Source organism: Cheilinus undulatus, linkage group 18 (genome assembly GCF_018320785.1).
Source record: "Cheilinus undulatus linkage group 18, ASM1832078v1, whole genome shotgun sequence".
In the NCBI taxonomy this organism is placed as follows: domain Eukaryota; kingdom Metazoa; phylum Chordata; class Actinopteri; order Labriformes; family Labridae; genus Cheilinus; species Cheilinus undulatus.
This window is the reverse complement of record NC_054882.1, coordinates 27,070,424-27,086,431: the sequence shown is the minus strand read 5'-3', so window position 1 is coordinate 27,086,431 and position 16,008 is coordinate 27,070,424. Positions and strand designations below refer to the sequence as shown.

The window sequence follows — 16,008 nt, the reverse complement described above, 5'->3', positions numbered from 1 at the left end:
TTATAATCAAGGGATTTTTTTTATTACTCTAATAAGCTGGATGAATCTGTCATATGTTTAACAAAGTCTATCCACTTGGTCCAAATTTGTTAAAATCTTTCCTTCTGACTTTAGAGGAGGGATAGTAGAGTTTGAAATCCTGTGTAGCGTAGTGTTTTTAGCCATACCAGCAGCATCATAAATTAACATTTTTATCACATTCAGGGGTTTTTAGATTTCCTCTAACATTACCATGCCACCATTATGGTGATTACCAGTCAAATTTTGCTCCTTTGGCAGATCAAAATTTCAGATCTCCTCAGAATGTTACTGCTGCTGCTATTGAATTGTTTACAATCTAATATGCTAATCCAGTGAGTTGGGTATTGAACCAAAAGTGTATAAAATTAAATGAATTTGTACTATTGTGATCATTATTAGTGAGCATGTTGAAAGCATTTGATGTTGAGATTGAGCTTTAGCTGCTTCTCTTGTCTTTCACAACTCCACAGAGGCACTGCTGGTAGTGATAGAGCTATCATGAATTAACCCTCTTCCTATTGTAAAGTCATTTATTGTTCCTTCACCAAATAAAAAAAGAATATATTTGGTAAGTTAACATCAGAGAAAGTCCACAGTTAGATTGAAGCCGTGTTAACATTTGTTTTTAAAGAATAGTGTGATGTGGTGTTCCCTATCAGGAGAGGCACCAAGCAGCAGCCATTGTATCTGTTTGAGCAGTAGAGCTGCCTTTTTTCATTAGAGTCATGGCTCGGGGCCTTTTGTCTTTGGTGGATTGAAATCTGAATTGGTTTGTCCACCTCTTCTTCTGCACGGTGCCCCCTCTCCATGCTCCGGCTTCTGTTTGTCATTTAAATAACAAATGCTGGAGGTTCCCTGATTTAGTGAGGGGTGCAGACCTCTGATGTATATTAATATCGCCACACAGTGCACTGTACCAGGCTCCATCATTCATTTGGATAAAAGAGGTGGAATTTAAAAACAGCCAATGCTTTACTTGGATACAGATTGCATCCATTTATTGCACTGAGTGATGGAGCGGCCAGCGACTCTGTCCTTCACCTCCTCAGCGCTCAGCCACTTCCCATAAAAGTAAAAGAGGATTCACCCCTGGCCCTTAAGGACCCCTTATGCTCAATGTGCGGAACCAGGGGCATCCCTCAGTTTTTCGACAGTTAACAGACCCAGAGTAAGTTGTAAAAGGTGTAAAGAGAGGAAATAAATGCTTTAAAGGCTAAAATGTATGGGAACTGATTCATGCTTTCCTGAAAGATGAAATAAATTGTCTCATCAGTGTGATATAAAAAAGAAAGGGATGTCAATACCTTATATAATTGAAGTGAAGGGCATATTTCCCATTATGTTTCTTGGGTAGAGATACTGTAGTGTATGTTTTGGAGTACGTTACATAAATGTAATATTTTTGCAGAATTGCCCAGAGGGAGATTTCCTGATCTGACCCCCTACCTCCACCCAAAGCCCTGCTCAGAGTATTTTCTTGCTTCATGAGTCTAGTGCCCCCTGTCCACCATGATTTATCATGCATCCCATGTCGTCCAATGTCAGTTTCTGCAGCTACAACTGCTCTGTATAAATCTTTAAGTTGGCAGGCGGCTGCACCATGTCTCCTCAGTAATCTCACCACCAGGAGATGCACACTGGCTCTGACAAGCTTTCACACTCTGTACAGATCTGTTGATCTGGTCTGTTGTCATTCTGGCCTACTAGTGTACAGGAAAAACCAGAATCAGTGATTAGTTAGTGTTTTCTGGTAGACATCTTGTTTGCATGGGAGGATTGTGCATACTGCGTTTAGTAGAAAGAAAAGCATTCCTCCCCTTGTTGTTTCAAGTGAACAAGACAGCCGAGTCTTTGTTTGAGTTGGCCAGAGGAAGTGGATTGTTGTATGTGTTAGCGCTTGATTTGAAACTCTGTAATCAGGAGTGAAAATAGTCTGCGGCTCAAGGTGTCTCACTAGGCTCCGGTGGGAATTACTGAGGAGGTACCCAGCTGTTGCTTTGCCTTCTTTCTTTACCCTTTTAGCACTTCCACAGCACTGCTGAGGCCGGCTGTGGAAAAAAAGACACAACAAAAACACTTATCAGGCCAGGTATCTGTTTGGATTAGATGACCACTCCATTTCTCAGCCTTAAATTGGCTGTTTTCTACTTTTCACACCAACATCCATCAAACAATCCTCCACAATCCAACAAGTCCTGACTAGATTCTTAACAAAAAAACCCAACTTTTTTTCTTTGTTATCAGTTCCTTCAAAAATAGAGATTAAAATTGTCCCTTTTGATAGAGTAATTTGACTCCAAGAATTATTTTAATCTTCTATACGATGCCTAAAAAATATTCAGGACCTAGGATGTTTTATCGAGTTTATAAATCAATCATAGTCAGTATAATTTGGCTTTTTAAACCCCCCCCAAAAAACAACACAAAAAACCTCTGTAATGGCAAATTAAAAACAGATTTTTACAAAGTAATTTAAATAAAATCAGAATATGTAATATGAAATCAGTGACTGCATAAATATTTCCCCTCCAAGTCAGTATTTAGTAGATGCACTTTTGGCTGCAATCACGTCACTGAGGATCAGTCTCAATCTGTCTTTCACACCTGGACACTGCAATTTTACTACCTTCTTTTTTGAAAAACTGCTTAATCTCTGTCATGTTGCACAGGGATCGGGCATGAACAGCCCTTTACAAGTCCAGCCAGAAACTCTCTATTGGGTTGAGGTCTGGGCTTTAACTTGACCACTCCAAAGTACTCACCTTGTTGTCTTTGGGCAGTAGTTTTCTTGCAGACTGAATAAGATTGTCCTCCTGGATTCTCCCATGTCTTGCTGCATTAATTTTACCCTCTACTTTTACAAGCCTTCCAGGGCTTTCTGCTGAGAAGCATCCCCACAACATAATGCTGCCACGACTGTGCTTCATGAAGCACAAACACACCATCCCCACTATAGTGGGGATGGTGTGTTTGTGGTGATGTACTGTCAGTCTTGTCTGATGGCCAAAAAGCACCGATTTTGTCTCATCAGACCAAAGATTTTTCTTCCACTTGACCATGGAATCTCCTCCATGCCGGGCAACAGTGTTGCATGCAGAGTTGCTCCTAACCCAGCTGCTGAAGTTTGTAACTCCTTCAGAGTAGTCATAGATGTCTTGGTGGCCTCTCTCACCAGTCTCCTTTTTGCATGGACACTCAGTTTGTGAGGACAGTCTGATCTAGGCAGATTACATGTGCCATATTCCTTCTATTTTTCTTCATGATGGATTTAACTGAACTCCAGGGGATGTTGAGTGCCTTTGATTTTTTTTGTATCCATCCCCTGACTTATACTTTTCAACAACTTTTCTCTGAGTTGCTGGAGTGTTCTTTTGTCTTCATGATGTAATGGTAGCTAGGAATACTGAATAACCAGTGACTGGACGTTCCAGACACTGGCATCTTTATAATACAATCACTTGAGACACACTGCAGTCAAAATTGTGAGACCACTAGCAGATTGACTGGACTGTTTAATTAGGTCATTTTTTTGTCAAAAAGCCAAATTATATTGGCATGATTGATTAATAAAATCAATAAAAGGGCAAAACATCCAAGGGGGTGAATACTTTTTATAGGCACTGTATATCACATATTGGCTTGTATTCAAAAGAATATGATGGTATAGAAACAGTATTTAAGAGGTCAAAATGTTTTTTTAGGCACAGTTAACCTGCTTAATGAATTATAGGTCAGGTCGGATGTGGATTGGGTCACTAGAAAAAAGTTTGGGCAACACTGATTTAGTGGGGCACTGTTTCACATACACAGGGATATGAAAAAACAGGGAAGATTTGACGTTGGACTAAAAGCAAGAAACAATCACCCAATCAAAATTTCAGTCAATCAAAAATCATCTGTCAGAGAAAGTGTTGATTAAAATGACACTCACAGCCTGAAAAACTAGAGAAGCATGGCTTCCATTGGGTTTAAAGAGAAAAAAACACTAGAAACACAACTTTTGTTCCAGTCAATGTCACATTTTAGCAGCAATCTCGCAGACCAAAACAAAACTCTCAATGCACCGCTTCCTTGCCTCCCCCAACCCTCCCTCAGTGTTCTGACCAAGTAGGACTGATTTCCATTCAGATATGCTGCTCAGAGTTGATTCTTTCTAACATATGTCAAACAAAACAAAATCCTTTATTGTGTTTGGGAAGTTCATACGTTCTACCACCGTGCCTCTGTTTACAGCGTCCTTGAATTTGATCGTCTCAATTCCCCAGAGGCTAATGTTTGGAGGGGGAAAAACAGAACATGTTTAAGCCTCAGATGGACACATAAACAAGCTAAAGAAACTGCTGGGCTGTTAGTGTTAACACAAAGCTAAGAACAACAAACCAAGGAGTCTGAATTCACTCATTTTTAGAAAATCATTACTCAGCACTATATTTGCTCGGCATATATTTGACATAAGCTTTATTAATGTTTAAAATGTTGCACAATATTCCTTTAAATACTACAAAAAGTTGAACTTCAGAAAAAGACGTTTCCCTGTGAGGGTTAGTGAAAATTAATACATTTACCACAATTTCAGGAGCATTCTTTAGAAGGCGAAGATGAATCAGTGAGTGTTAAGATCCTGATGGATTTTAATAGCCTTGGCTGATCTCACACACAGACTAATTAATTACTGCAATCTTACTCCTCCCCTGCTGTCGCTGATAATGCCCTTCATCTTTATCTCTATAAAGAAATGATGGCAATAAACCAAAACTTGAACTTCTCCTGTGAGCTGTATTTCAGTCAGAGTGAGTTTGGAGTTAACAGGCAGGTTTGATTGACCTCATCAGACTGTTAGTGCGTTATCTCTGATTGTCGGACAGAGCCCCCGTGCCGGTGCCCATGCAGAGGCTGGCCCCTTGGTCAGCCCGGCTGCCTCTCCTCTCTCCTCCGTCTTCATGTGTCTCCTTGCACGAGAAAGACGGCTGCTTGACAGATCACCTGCGTCGGAGGCCCGCCGTGTTCCTGCCCGGCGGTCCGGCCCCCTCTCATTAATGCCCAGGCTGGTGCGAGGGGCCGTATGGCAGCACAAGACAAATAACGCTACCACTCAGCCATCACTTCTGCTGACAGAAATGCAGCCCACCGCACTATTTCGCCCTCTCCGGCTCCACTCCGCACCCTGCTCGCGTCCTTCAAAGAAACCCCTCTCCCACCCCCACCCATTCTCCTCCATTTCCACCTGCACCTGCCTGTGCTGCTCCGCCAAACTTTCATGGTGGTTTGTGCTGTTTCCTGAGGCTGAGCTTTACGCTGAGACCCACACAGGTTGACGTAGTGTAGCCCTGAGCCCGCTGCTTTAGTAACAGCTCTAACTGTTTACTGTTTGGTTACATATCTGTGGAGGCAGACTTGTTTTATTGCAGCTCCATCTGTTAGGTGCTTCTTTACTCATTTGTTTGCAGACCCTCTCAGCAGGAGGTCTGATTAGAATGTCCTATTTTTTCAATTGTATGAAGAATCACTACTCTGTGTGTGTGTGTGTGTGTGTGCGAGTGTGTGCATGGGCAAGAGAGAAGGAGAGGGAGCAGCAGAGAGAAACACAAAGGCTAATCATTAAAGAGCTATTCAGCCCTGTTCATTTAAGTGTGGGAATCAGCAGGCCCATTACTGTCAATGTGTAATTAGCTGATTAATAAACAGGGGGAAGGGGAGTGCTCCAGGAAAGCCTGTAATGATTGTTTTTAGAGAGCATCACATGAGAGCTTATTAAGATGGTTCCATTCAGACACCCATTATCACCCACAATAAATACACGTGCTGTAATTCTCCCATTGACAGAAAACCTTTGGGTTGTAATGTCTTTATTGACCTTGATGTAAAACCAGTTGGTTGTGGGCGTTCTGACCATCTTTTATTTAAGCATTAGATCAACATTTATCTCTTTTAACCTGCCCGTGTGGTAAACGTAAATACCTGAAAGATGTTGTATGTGACTTCCACATGTTTGAATGGCACAGTAGTTATCACAGTTAAGAAAAGCTGAAGAACTAAAACAAGAATGTAAAAACTAAAATACAAATTAGGCTTTTTCAAAAATGAAAACTAACTAAAACGGTTTTGTATGCTTGCAGAACTCACTAAAATGAAATAAAATCAGAGCCGAAATATCTATTTTTAGTCTTTTACCCATGAATACTGACTCACACAGAAATGGGTTCTTTTCCACAACAATATTCTGCTACTTTGTAAGAACTTGGTTGCACCTTGGGCACTGACTTATAGAGAAGTGGCATTAAGTTTGTGTGCATGCATGAATGGTGAACAGCTTGTGTTTAAAATTTCTACCATATATCTCCAATAACAATCTAATTTAACCTGTACCATTGAAGTAAATATGTTGGGCCAACAATCCTTTCCCCCAAGCCTGGAGTGTTAAGCCTGGTTTGATTGGTCAAGACTTCAAACAATGGGAAAATTTGCTCTTGATTTGTTAAATATCTAATTTAAATAAATTAATAAAGGAAAAGTGAACAGTGGCCTATTTGAATATATAGGTTGGGCATTAATGGTGCTTTAGGATCAACTAAAGTCACAGGTGGGAACTTTAACTCAGTGGATGACTTCACTCATGGTGCAAATGTGTCTAATATCAAAACTACAAGAATCTGCTAGAAATATGACCAAAAGAATCCTCACTGCACAACAGTGAACTTTTGCGAATTTTGGCTTTCAGCTGCTTTATTGTCTATCAGTATTGAAGTTCAATTGTAATTGCAAGATTTTAAGGTTTAGATGGTACTTGCTCATACATACAGATGCATTTGAAAAATAGAATATAATGTAAAAGTGATTTTTTTCTCATGATTTATTTCAGAAAGTTAAATTTTCATATATTCTACATTCATCTCATAGAAAGTGAAATATTCCTCTAGTTCAGTACACACAATCACAATCATGGGGGAGAGTGCTGACTTGATAAATTTCCAGAAGACATTCACTGACACCCTCAACAAGAAAGGTAAGCCACAGAAGGTCATTGCTGAAAGGGCAGGCTGTTCTCAGTGGCTGTATCAAAGCATATTCATCTAAAGTTGACTGGAAGGAAAATGTGTGGTATGAAAAGGTGCACAAGCAACAGGGATGAGCTTAGCCTTCAGAAGATTGTCACACAAAGCAGATTCAAGAACTTTGGAGAGTATCACAAGGAGTGGACTGAGGCTGGAGTCTGTGGATCAAGATCCACCACAGACAGGGCCAGGGGATGGACTACAAGTGTCATGTTTTTAGTATAATGACAATCATGAACCACAGACAGCGATATAAGCGTCTCAGCTGGGCTAAGGAAAAAAGAAACTGGACTGTTGCTCAGTGGTCCAAAGTCCTGCTTTCGGATGAAGGTGGAATTTTGATTTCATAACGGAAATCAAGGTGCCAGAGTCTGGAGTAAGATCAGAGAGGCACAGAAATCAAGGTGCTTGAAGTCCAGTGTTTTCAGTTTCCACAGTCAGTGCTGGTTTGAGGTGCCATGTCATCTGCTGCTGTTGGTCCACTGTGCATTATCAAGTCCTAAGTCAACACTGTTAGCCATCTGCCAGGAGATTTTAGAGCACTTCATGCTTCCATTTGCTGGGAAATATATGGAGATAGTGATTTCCTTTTCCATCAGAACTTGGTACCTTCCCACAGTGAAGCCAAAAGTACCAGAAACTGGTTTGCTTACCATGTTATTACCGTGTTTGATAAACCAGCCAACTAGCCTGACCTGAACCCCACAGAGAATCTCTGGGGAAATGTCAAAAGGAGGATGAGAGACATCAGACTCAACAATACAGACGAGCTGAAGGCTGCTACCAGAGCAACTGCATAAATGCAGTGTTTTGTGTGAAAGCAGCACCAAACAAATACTGAGTGCATTTCTGTAATTCTAATCTTTGGCTGTTGTTTTGTGATATTCTAATATTTTGAGATAGTGGATTTTATGTTTGTGAGCCATCATCAAGATGAAAAAAAAGTCTTGAAATATTGCACATTGTTTAGATGAATCTAGAATATATGTAAGTTTCACTCTTTGAAGCAAAGGGGGAAAAAGGAACTGTCATAATATTCTAATTTTCTTAGATGCTGTTGTATGTCAACATGCAAACTACAAATACTTCTCAGAATTTGAACCCTAACAGAACAAAAACATTATGCTACAAATTAAGAACACTGAGAGATACAGGCTGAAGTCATTCTTGAAGCACCAAGTCACATCATTTTTGTAAATTTGTAGGCTATGTCTCTTCCTTACCTATATAGCAGATTAAATGCACTTACGTACTCCCACTGTACAATGAGTTAAACATGAAAGACTTGATTTCAAGATTGGCAGGAACAATCGCGCTCTCTTTAAGTAGATGATTTTGAAAGATTGTTAAATATTGTATCAGCAGCTTATCCTGGTAGTGACCTTGACCTGCAGCAGACTTCTGATTCTGCTCTGCCCTGTGCATGTTAACACACCCACAAACTAAAAGTTCCTAGCCATTTCTTTGTATCTCTCAAATAAGAAACCCCCCTGAATTTGGATCCAAGCCTTTGACTATGTTTAACCCGGGTGTTTGGGTTGAACCTCAGCAATGGTTAGTCATCGTTCCCTCAAGAAATATTAATCAATTATCTTGCCCGCCGGATCAGTTTGGGGAAGAAGTCATCTGGAAAGAGGCACAAGCAGATATAATGGGAAGGAGCAAAAGCACATGCCAGTGAATGCTGTAATGCCTAATCCTGTGAGACAGCCCAGAGCCACAATGTCACTTCTAGTTCCCTCGTCCTCTGCTCCAGGACTGCCTCCCTGATGTCTTGTGTGACCGCCACTAACTTTTTTTTTTTTTGGGTTGCGATCAGGAAAGATTTATTTATCAAGCATGTTAGGGGAGCACAATTGTTTTAGAGTTCTTCTGTCTGCTGCAAAAATTGGCCTCAGTTCTCTTTCAGATATTTCCCTTCACTCTCAGAGACAGAAAGCTTTAAAGGTGAGCAAGATCAAGAGAAAGAGGATGTTTTAAAAGAAAGGTAGGCAGTCAGTGAGATGTGAACGTGTGATGAATGGAGGGAAAAACATACCATAACCAGAGCAGGGGGGAAGTAAAGCCATATAGGAGCAGCACAGATTGGCCTTTTAATAACCATGTCCACAAGTCATATGGGGCCAAATTGGATTTGGCTCACTTGACCAAAACCTCATTAATATTTAACCTATTAGACAGGGATTGCTTCCAAGTTTTATGTCAATATACCTAAAAGAGCGAGCCATCTATGAGTTGTGGGCTAAGTAAGACACTCACAGAAAATTGTTTGTTCTCAGTTTTGTGTTCAGAATATAATGTGTACTTTATTCTCCCTCTCTTTGCAGCTAGCTACCCATTTCATAGGGATCACCAGAGAGAGGAGGCACAGGGAGCCAGAAACATCTCCACCCAAGAGGCTGTTGGACCAAATGCAACTCTTTCACAGTCCTCTGCTTCCGCAAAGCCGGAGAGTTTGTCCATGAGCGAAGCACAACAAAGTCTGGAGGAGCGTGCTGAAAGAACTCAAGAAAGAAAAGACTAAACCTCCTCTTGCTGCGCAATCTTTAAAAAAACAACAAAACAATCATCACTCCTCAAATCAGCATGTTACTGCTACATCCAGTATTTCCAGGTATTGTATTAAGCATGACAAATGTTAATGCAATCAAGCCTTGTTAACCCTCTGCCATCTCCTTGAGGAAGAAAGCAGCTTCAAGAGGCTCCTCATTCGACTCAAGACTTGACGGCTCCTCCTGTTTCCACACGTACAATCTCCAGGCCACCTGCTACCACACAATCCAGCAATTATGTCCTCTTTAGTAGCACAGGGTTTGTCAGTAGGAAGAGAGTCAGTGGCTGTGCAGGTTTTTGCAGCACGTAGTTTGCTCAGAGACACATTCCAGCTTCAGAATGTTTAGCTACCACATGCTGCTAAAGTTCAGAAAGGCGACCACCGGTAGAGAGTGGCACAAAGTACAGGCCTCCTATTAGCATGGATTTAAAAAAGCTACAGTTTGTACAAAGGCACTCATTAGCACAACACAGAGGAAGTGTGGTCGTGGTCCTCGGAGGCCCGCCTCTGTTCTCCTCAGCTTACCTTCCATATTCAAATTTGCCCAAATGTATTTAAGTTCAAGGCCTGCTGCAAAAGCGTTTGAACAGGCTGTTTTTCAGCAGCGGTGGATTAGTCGCTTTTGGGGCTGTGCAGAGAAAAGAAGTCAGAGGAGCTGCTGGAGATAGGAGAGGAGAGTCTTACAACGTCTTTTCACCTACCCTTAGGGTATACATTTCCACGACTCCAGCATCATCAGATGCATTAAAAGATCAATGGAGGCATACAGTGAGATCAAACACAGCTGGTAAACAAGCAGCACTTACAGAAAAATGCATTTTTATAGGGGCCAAGTGGAGTTGGGTTTTCTGGTCCTGAATAGAGCTGATAACTTGTCATCTTTATGAACACAAGCATACTTCTGCACATAGTAACATCATCTCAGCTGGCATGAATTCAAGAAATAGTGTTTTACAGTGACAGCTTTTTAAATAAAAGCTCATGTCCGTGATCCTCTATCACCACAGGTATGCATTTTCTATAGTAAGAATAAGAAACCTTTTTAGTGAAACATACCACTAACACACTGCATGTCTTGTTACACACTTTTAAAGCCTTATTTAAGAGAAGAATTGCATTTAGTAGAATGAGATTTGCCAATTAATGTGAGTTATACGTCTGCAATAATCCGTCTGAGAAGGCTTTATGTGATCATGTTGGCCAGGGATGACATTTATAAATGCTGTGTGGGCACACTCGTCTAAATGGATGCCTCACACATGACGTCCTGCCACAGGAATCAGTCAAAGTGTTGAGGTAGGGAGCAACCCCCATCCACTCCCTCTAAGATACTTCCTGTGGACGTTAAAGCCCGATAGCTGGCTTTTGGTAGACCGGGAACACATCTGATTGATAGGAATAACACAGGATGAGTTTGGTAATTAGAAAAAAGGGAGCATTTGATAAATATATTGGTGACTTCTTTGAGAAGTATGACCCTGGATGCTGACAAGTATTGACTGTGTGGTGTTTTAAGGAGCTCCTCTTGCCTTATCTGTCACTTTGTGTTTTGGTGCCAAGGCATTGACAGAGCTGCATTAGAAGCATGCATGGGAAATCACCACACCTGCCTCTTAGGTAATTAGCAGCCACCATAACCACGTCTCACACAGACTGTTTGCCCCCAGAATGAATTTCCAATGGCTAGGAAGTGTGGGAAATGGCTTCCACACAGCCAGTCAATTGCCCTGTTACAGTTAAGGAATCCAGCGGCTTGGTACCACTCATATTTCATCCCAGGTAAAGATTACCTGTCAGGCCCATGGGAGATGTATTGATCTGTTTTCCTTTTTCCGCCAGCAATCACCTGACAAAGGCACCTAGGAGGCGAGTGAATGAGTGATGCCTGGTCCGTCTGCTCCGCCGTAGTGGCTGCTAGTGTCCACTGATGGGTGGAGAAGTGATGAGGAAGAGGAGAGATAATGCAGTCATAAACTCTGTTTGAACCTCCTCTGTATGCATGCAGGGCAGCCCCCTTTGGTCCCCTTCAGGTCATAGGTCAGTGGGGAATTTGCCTTTTTTTTTGGCTCCTTTCTTGTCAGCAGCGCTTGTTCTTGCTGTGTAGACTGTAGTGATGATAGAAACACATGCAAAAGAGCCTCTCTGGTTCCTGCTGACAAATACATGTTGCGAGTCACCATGGTTCAACTCACTTTGGATTTCAAAGGGGTTCCAGTTTGATCCATGGACCCTGCTCACAATGAAATCCAACCTTGTGTGGTCAGGGTTTCTGGTGACTGTCAGTGTGGCAAAGCTGCACCAGCAAGGATCAGTATGTTTTGCAATATGTCATGTTTTTGTGGCAGCTAAAAGTATTTATATATTTGCCTTGTTTGATTGAATGTCAGAGTTGATATTATCCATAAGACATGCACATAAAATGTGTTGTATTTATGCATAATTACAAGTCAATTAATTGAGGATTTAAGGCTGAGGACATTAAATACATAAATTCAATTTCATGAAAGATAGTAGAAAAGATATGTCTCTATTTTTCACTGTCATAGTTCTAAATTTCATTTACAAGGATTTAACTATATCTCCCTGTTATCAGGGCTCTTAGGCAGCTATCCACATTTGATACTGGTACAAATAGCATCTTATCTCACAGGCTCTTATCGTAATATTTAATAGCAGCAGAGGCATGCCTAATTGCTTTGCAAATGATCTAAAGAGGATTACTCCTCCCAAAGAAAGCCTGCACCGTGTCACTAGATGTTAGAGAGACATTATCACAATGAAAAAACTCAATTTGACCTGCAGTGCAGTGTTCATGAACTCTTGTCAAAATAGATGTCAGCTTGAGGTTGATACTCTGCTTTTAATGAACCCTGTTAGAACATAATCTGGAATAGATATTTGTGGATGTAAACTATTGCAAGTTTATCATTTGAGTGTTTTAGAATCTGATGAAACAAGATTTTGTAATTATGTAATGTCTTGTCTTTGTGTCAGGTGATGTCGTAATCATGTCTCTGTGTTACCGATATTTATAAAGGTTACTACAGTATCTATTTCAAATGCAGAATTTGTGGGCAATAAATGATTGTACATGATTGTGTTTTTTTCAAGGGTGTGTAGATTGATCAAGGATAAATTCTAAGTACATTTTTCCTTTTCTGTGTTAGTATTACAAAGTAGAGAGTGACTGAACTATGAAGAGATACAGGGTGATTATATGCAACATAGTTTTACAGGAATGTCATGTTTCCAATACATGCTGTGCATCACAACCAATCAACACCAAGATTCATGAGGTAGAATGATTTAAAAATCATTGTCCTGTCGTGGATATTTGACACATTTTAAAATGTTCTCAATGATTAATTAATTTGTCTAAAGACTGATGTAATCTTCAGGAGTGCCTACAACTGAGGGATAAAAAATTAATCAATATAAATGCTTAAAAGGCTAATCTGCAATTCAATTATTTATGTACATAAATACATATGACTTGTAATTGTACCTGCAAGGCATTTAATTTTTCCAAACTTGATTTAAGATTTTACAATGTACATTTTAGGGCAAACAAACTGGTAGATGCATGCAAGCTGCTCAATGGTAAGAGAGTGACATAAAGGATGCAATGAAACAGATTATTAGTAAGAAAATGTTAAAATTAACACTTAAAATGTTACAAAATAAATTACAAATCTATATTTGAATAAATTATTCATACATAAAACTTTGATATGTTGCAAGGTTACAGTATTATAGCTAACTAAAACTAAATAAAAAATAAATTGCAAAATTGTTTGAGTTAACTGGAACTGCAACAAGAAAAACAGAATCAGAAGGACCTTCTAGATTATTATAGAAAAATACAGTTTGCAAAGGTTTCCTGAGCCTTCATTCTCTCACTCTGGTTTGGTACACACAACCACAATCATGAGGAAGACTGCTGACATGACAGCTATCCAGAGGACAATCACTGACACCCTCAACGAGGAGGGTAAGCCACATTCTCACTGCTGGAAGGGCAGGCTGTTCTCAGAGGCTGTATCAAAGCATATTCATCTAAAGTTGACTGGAAGAGAAAAGTGTGTAACAAAAGATGAACAAGCTACTGAATGAGCTCAGACTTCAAATGTTTTTCTAACAAAGCAGATTCAAGAACTTAAGGGAGTGTCACAAGGATTGGACTGAGGCTGAAGTCAGTGGATCAAGCCCAGCCCAGGTCCAGGAGTTGGACTACAAGTGTGCCAGTGCCATCTGCTGAGAAGCTTTATGAAGATATTGATCTCCTTTTCTAGCAGGACTTGGCACCTGCCCACTATGAAACCAAAACTACCAGCATCTACTTTGCTGACCATGATATAACTGCTTAAATGGCCAGCCAACTGACATAGCCTGAATCCCATCCAGTGGGGAATTTGCCAAAAGGGAGATGCGAGATACCAGAATCAACTATACAGACGAGCAGAAGGCTGCTATTACAGCAACCTGGGCTTCATAACACCCATACAGTGCCACAGACTGATTGCCTCCATGCCAAATCACACTGATGAAATAGTTTGTGTTTAAGGCGCTCTAATCAATTACTGAGTGCATACATGAGCAGAATTTTCCAAAGGTTCTACATTTCTGTATTACAAATCCTTTTTGGTCTGATGTGTTGTGATATTCTAAGTTTGAAAAAATTGCTTTTTGGTTTCTGTGAGCTGTAATCAATAACATTTAAAAAATAAAATATTTCACTTCTTGAATAAAATCACAGGAAGAGAAAACTTTTTTATGATTTTCTATTTTTTTTTTAGATGCATCGGTACATCAAAATTTGTTTGGTGTTTACTTTTTCTGTCTGGTTTGAGTCCCGCCCCTGATAAGCAGCAAAAAATTCTGGAAAAACCATAACATTAAAGTTATAGACTGTAGAAAGAATTAGACAAACCTGTGTGACGTCAGCCATCTGCTTACAATAGGCGAACTCAAACAGCTCTTGACGCCAATCCGCGGCGGCTTCCATATTGAAATTGCTATCTCAACCAAACTCTGGATCAACCTAACTAAGCGCGACTTCCTGTTGGCTAGCTAGCTAGCATTCTGGTTGACAGAGTAGTTTCTGCCTTTCGAGCTACCTGTCAATCGAATGAGACACGCCAATTAGTCCGCAATGAGGTTTTTCCTAAATATAATCTAAACCATTGCGGAACAAAAAAATTCACCCCCTGTACAGTGAGAGCACATGAAAACATTGGCTAATGAGACACATTTGGGTTTTTGAACCAGGTTGTAAACCAGTTTGTTTCTAGTGTAAAAACCAGCTGTGTAACAGGTGTCCAGACAGGACTTCCGGTGTTCCTGCAGCCAGCCTTAAGTGGACACTCATTGTATTGCAATTTTTGCAGTTCTGCATTGGCTTCATTTTTCTTGACCGGAGGTCGCCGCTTGATTAAAATGAATAAAAACTCAACTGAAATGAAGCATTTTTGCAAAATTAAAACTAAACTAAGGAACCAGCAGGAAAACTAATTTAAACTAAATCAAAATTGAAAAACTAAAAGTGAAAACAAAATAAAAATAAACACTAAAGAAAAATCCAAAACTATAACAACCTTTACATGTCATAAGATATGTCATCCGCACATTCATGAGGCTGAATGTGTAATGACTGAGTGATGACGTTGACTATTGCTGCTTTTGCAGATTCAACAGTGTAAGTGTAGTCCTCTTTGTGCAAAGATTTATGAGAAAATTCACAACTCTCTAACAGTTTCTAATCTTTGAAAACTTTAGAAGGCATTCACTCCAGACAAACTCAATAAATTTGTGCTAACTGGCTCTTTACGTGCCACATCGCTGAAGTAACGAAACACGCAACAAGAAAGCTGACTGCCAACGCTGTGGAGACCGCTTTGGTATACCAAACATGGAGCATGATAAGGAAGACACGAACGACGGCAAAGATGAGGACTTTCACCTGCATGTATGCTGTAAGTTAATTAGTTGTTTGCTGAAAATGCACTATTTCTATCATGGGCTGTGTTCTACTAGCTAATACCAGCTACTGCTAGCTAACTGCTACTAGCTAACTGGAGTAGTGCTTCTGCATATCTGATCTGCTTTTATCTACACTTTCATTGTGCAGTTGCTTATTTGACGTAAATACATCAGTTGACATACTTTGGTAACAACCATTAGAATTTTATACGCCAGGACTCTCAAAACAAAGACCAGCTTAACGTAACAAGTAGACAACATTCATCTTATTTTTAAGAGCTTTGATGTGCCACCCTCTACAAATTAGCATGTAACAAAGACTACTGTTTGAGCCTGTGACAATAATTAGTCTCTAGTGGCATTAAAACAAGTCTCAGGTGCACCTAATTGATAATAATCTAC

At 40.2% G+C, this 16,008-nt stretch overlaps 1 protein-coding gene across 2 annotated transcripts in view; it reads left to right on the top strand.

Moving 5' to 3' along the window:
* Positions 1-14,346, top strand: part of LOC121526700 (G patch domain-containing protein 2-like) — a 40,021-nt gene extending 25,675 nt beyond the window's left edge. The window contains exons 10-11 of one of the 2 annotated variants that reach the window (XR_005993332.1): positions 9,401-9,687; positions 11,467-14,346. Coding sequence is in view for 1 of the 2 variants with exons in the window: in XM_041813388.1 (XP_041669322.1) it covers positions 9,401-9,597 (197 nt within the window). In the remaining variant the exon portion in view is untranslated. Of the gene's footprint in view, positions 1-9,400 lie in introns of both variants that reach the window. The other variant, XM_041813388.1, reaches the window with a different exon arrangement.
* Positions 14,347-16,008: the final 1,662 nt, after the last annotated feature.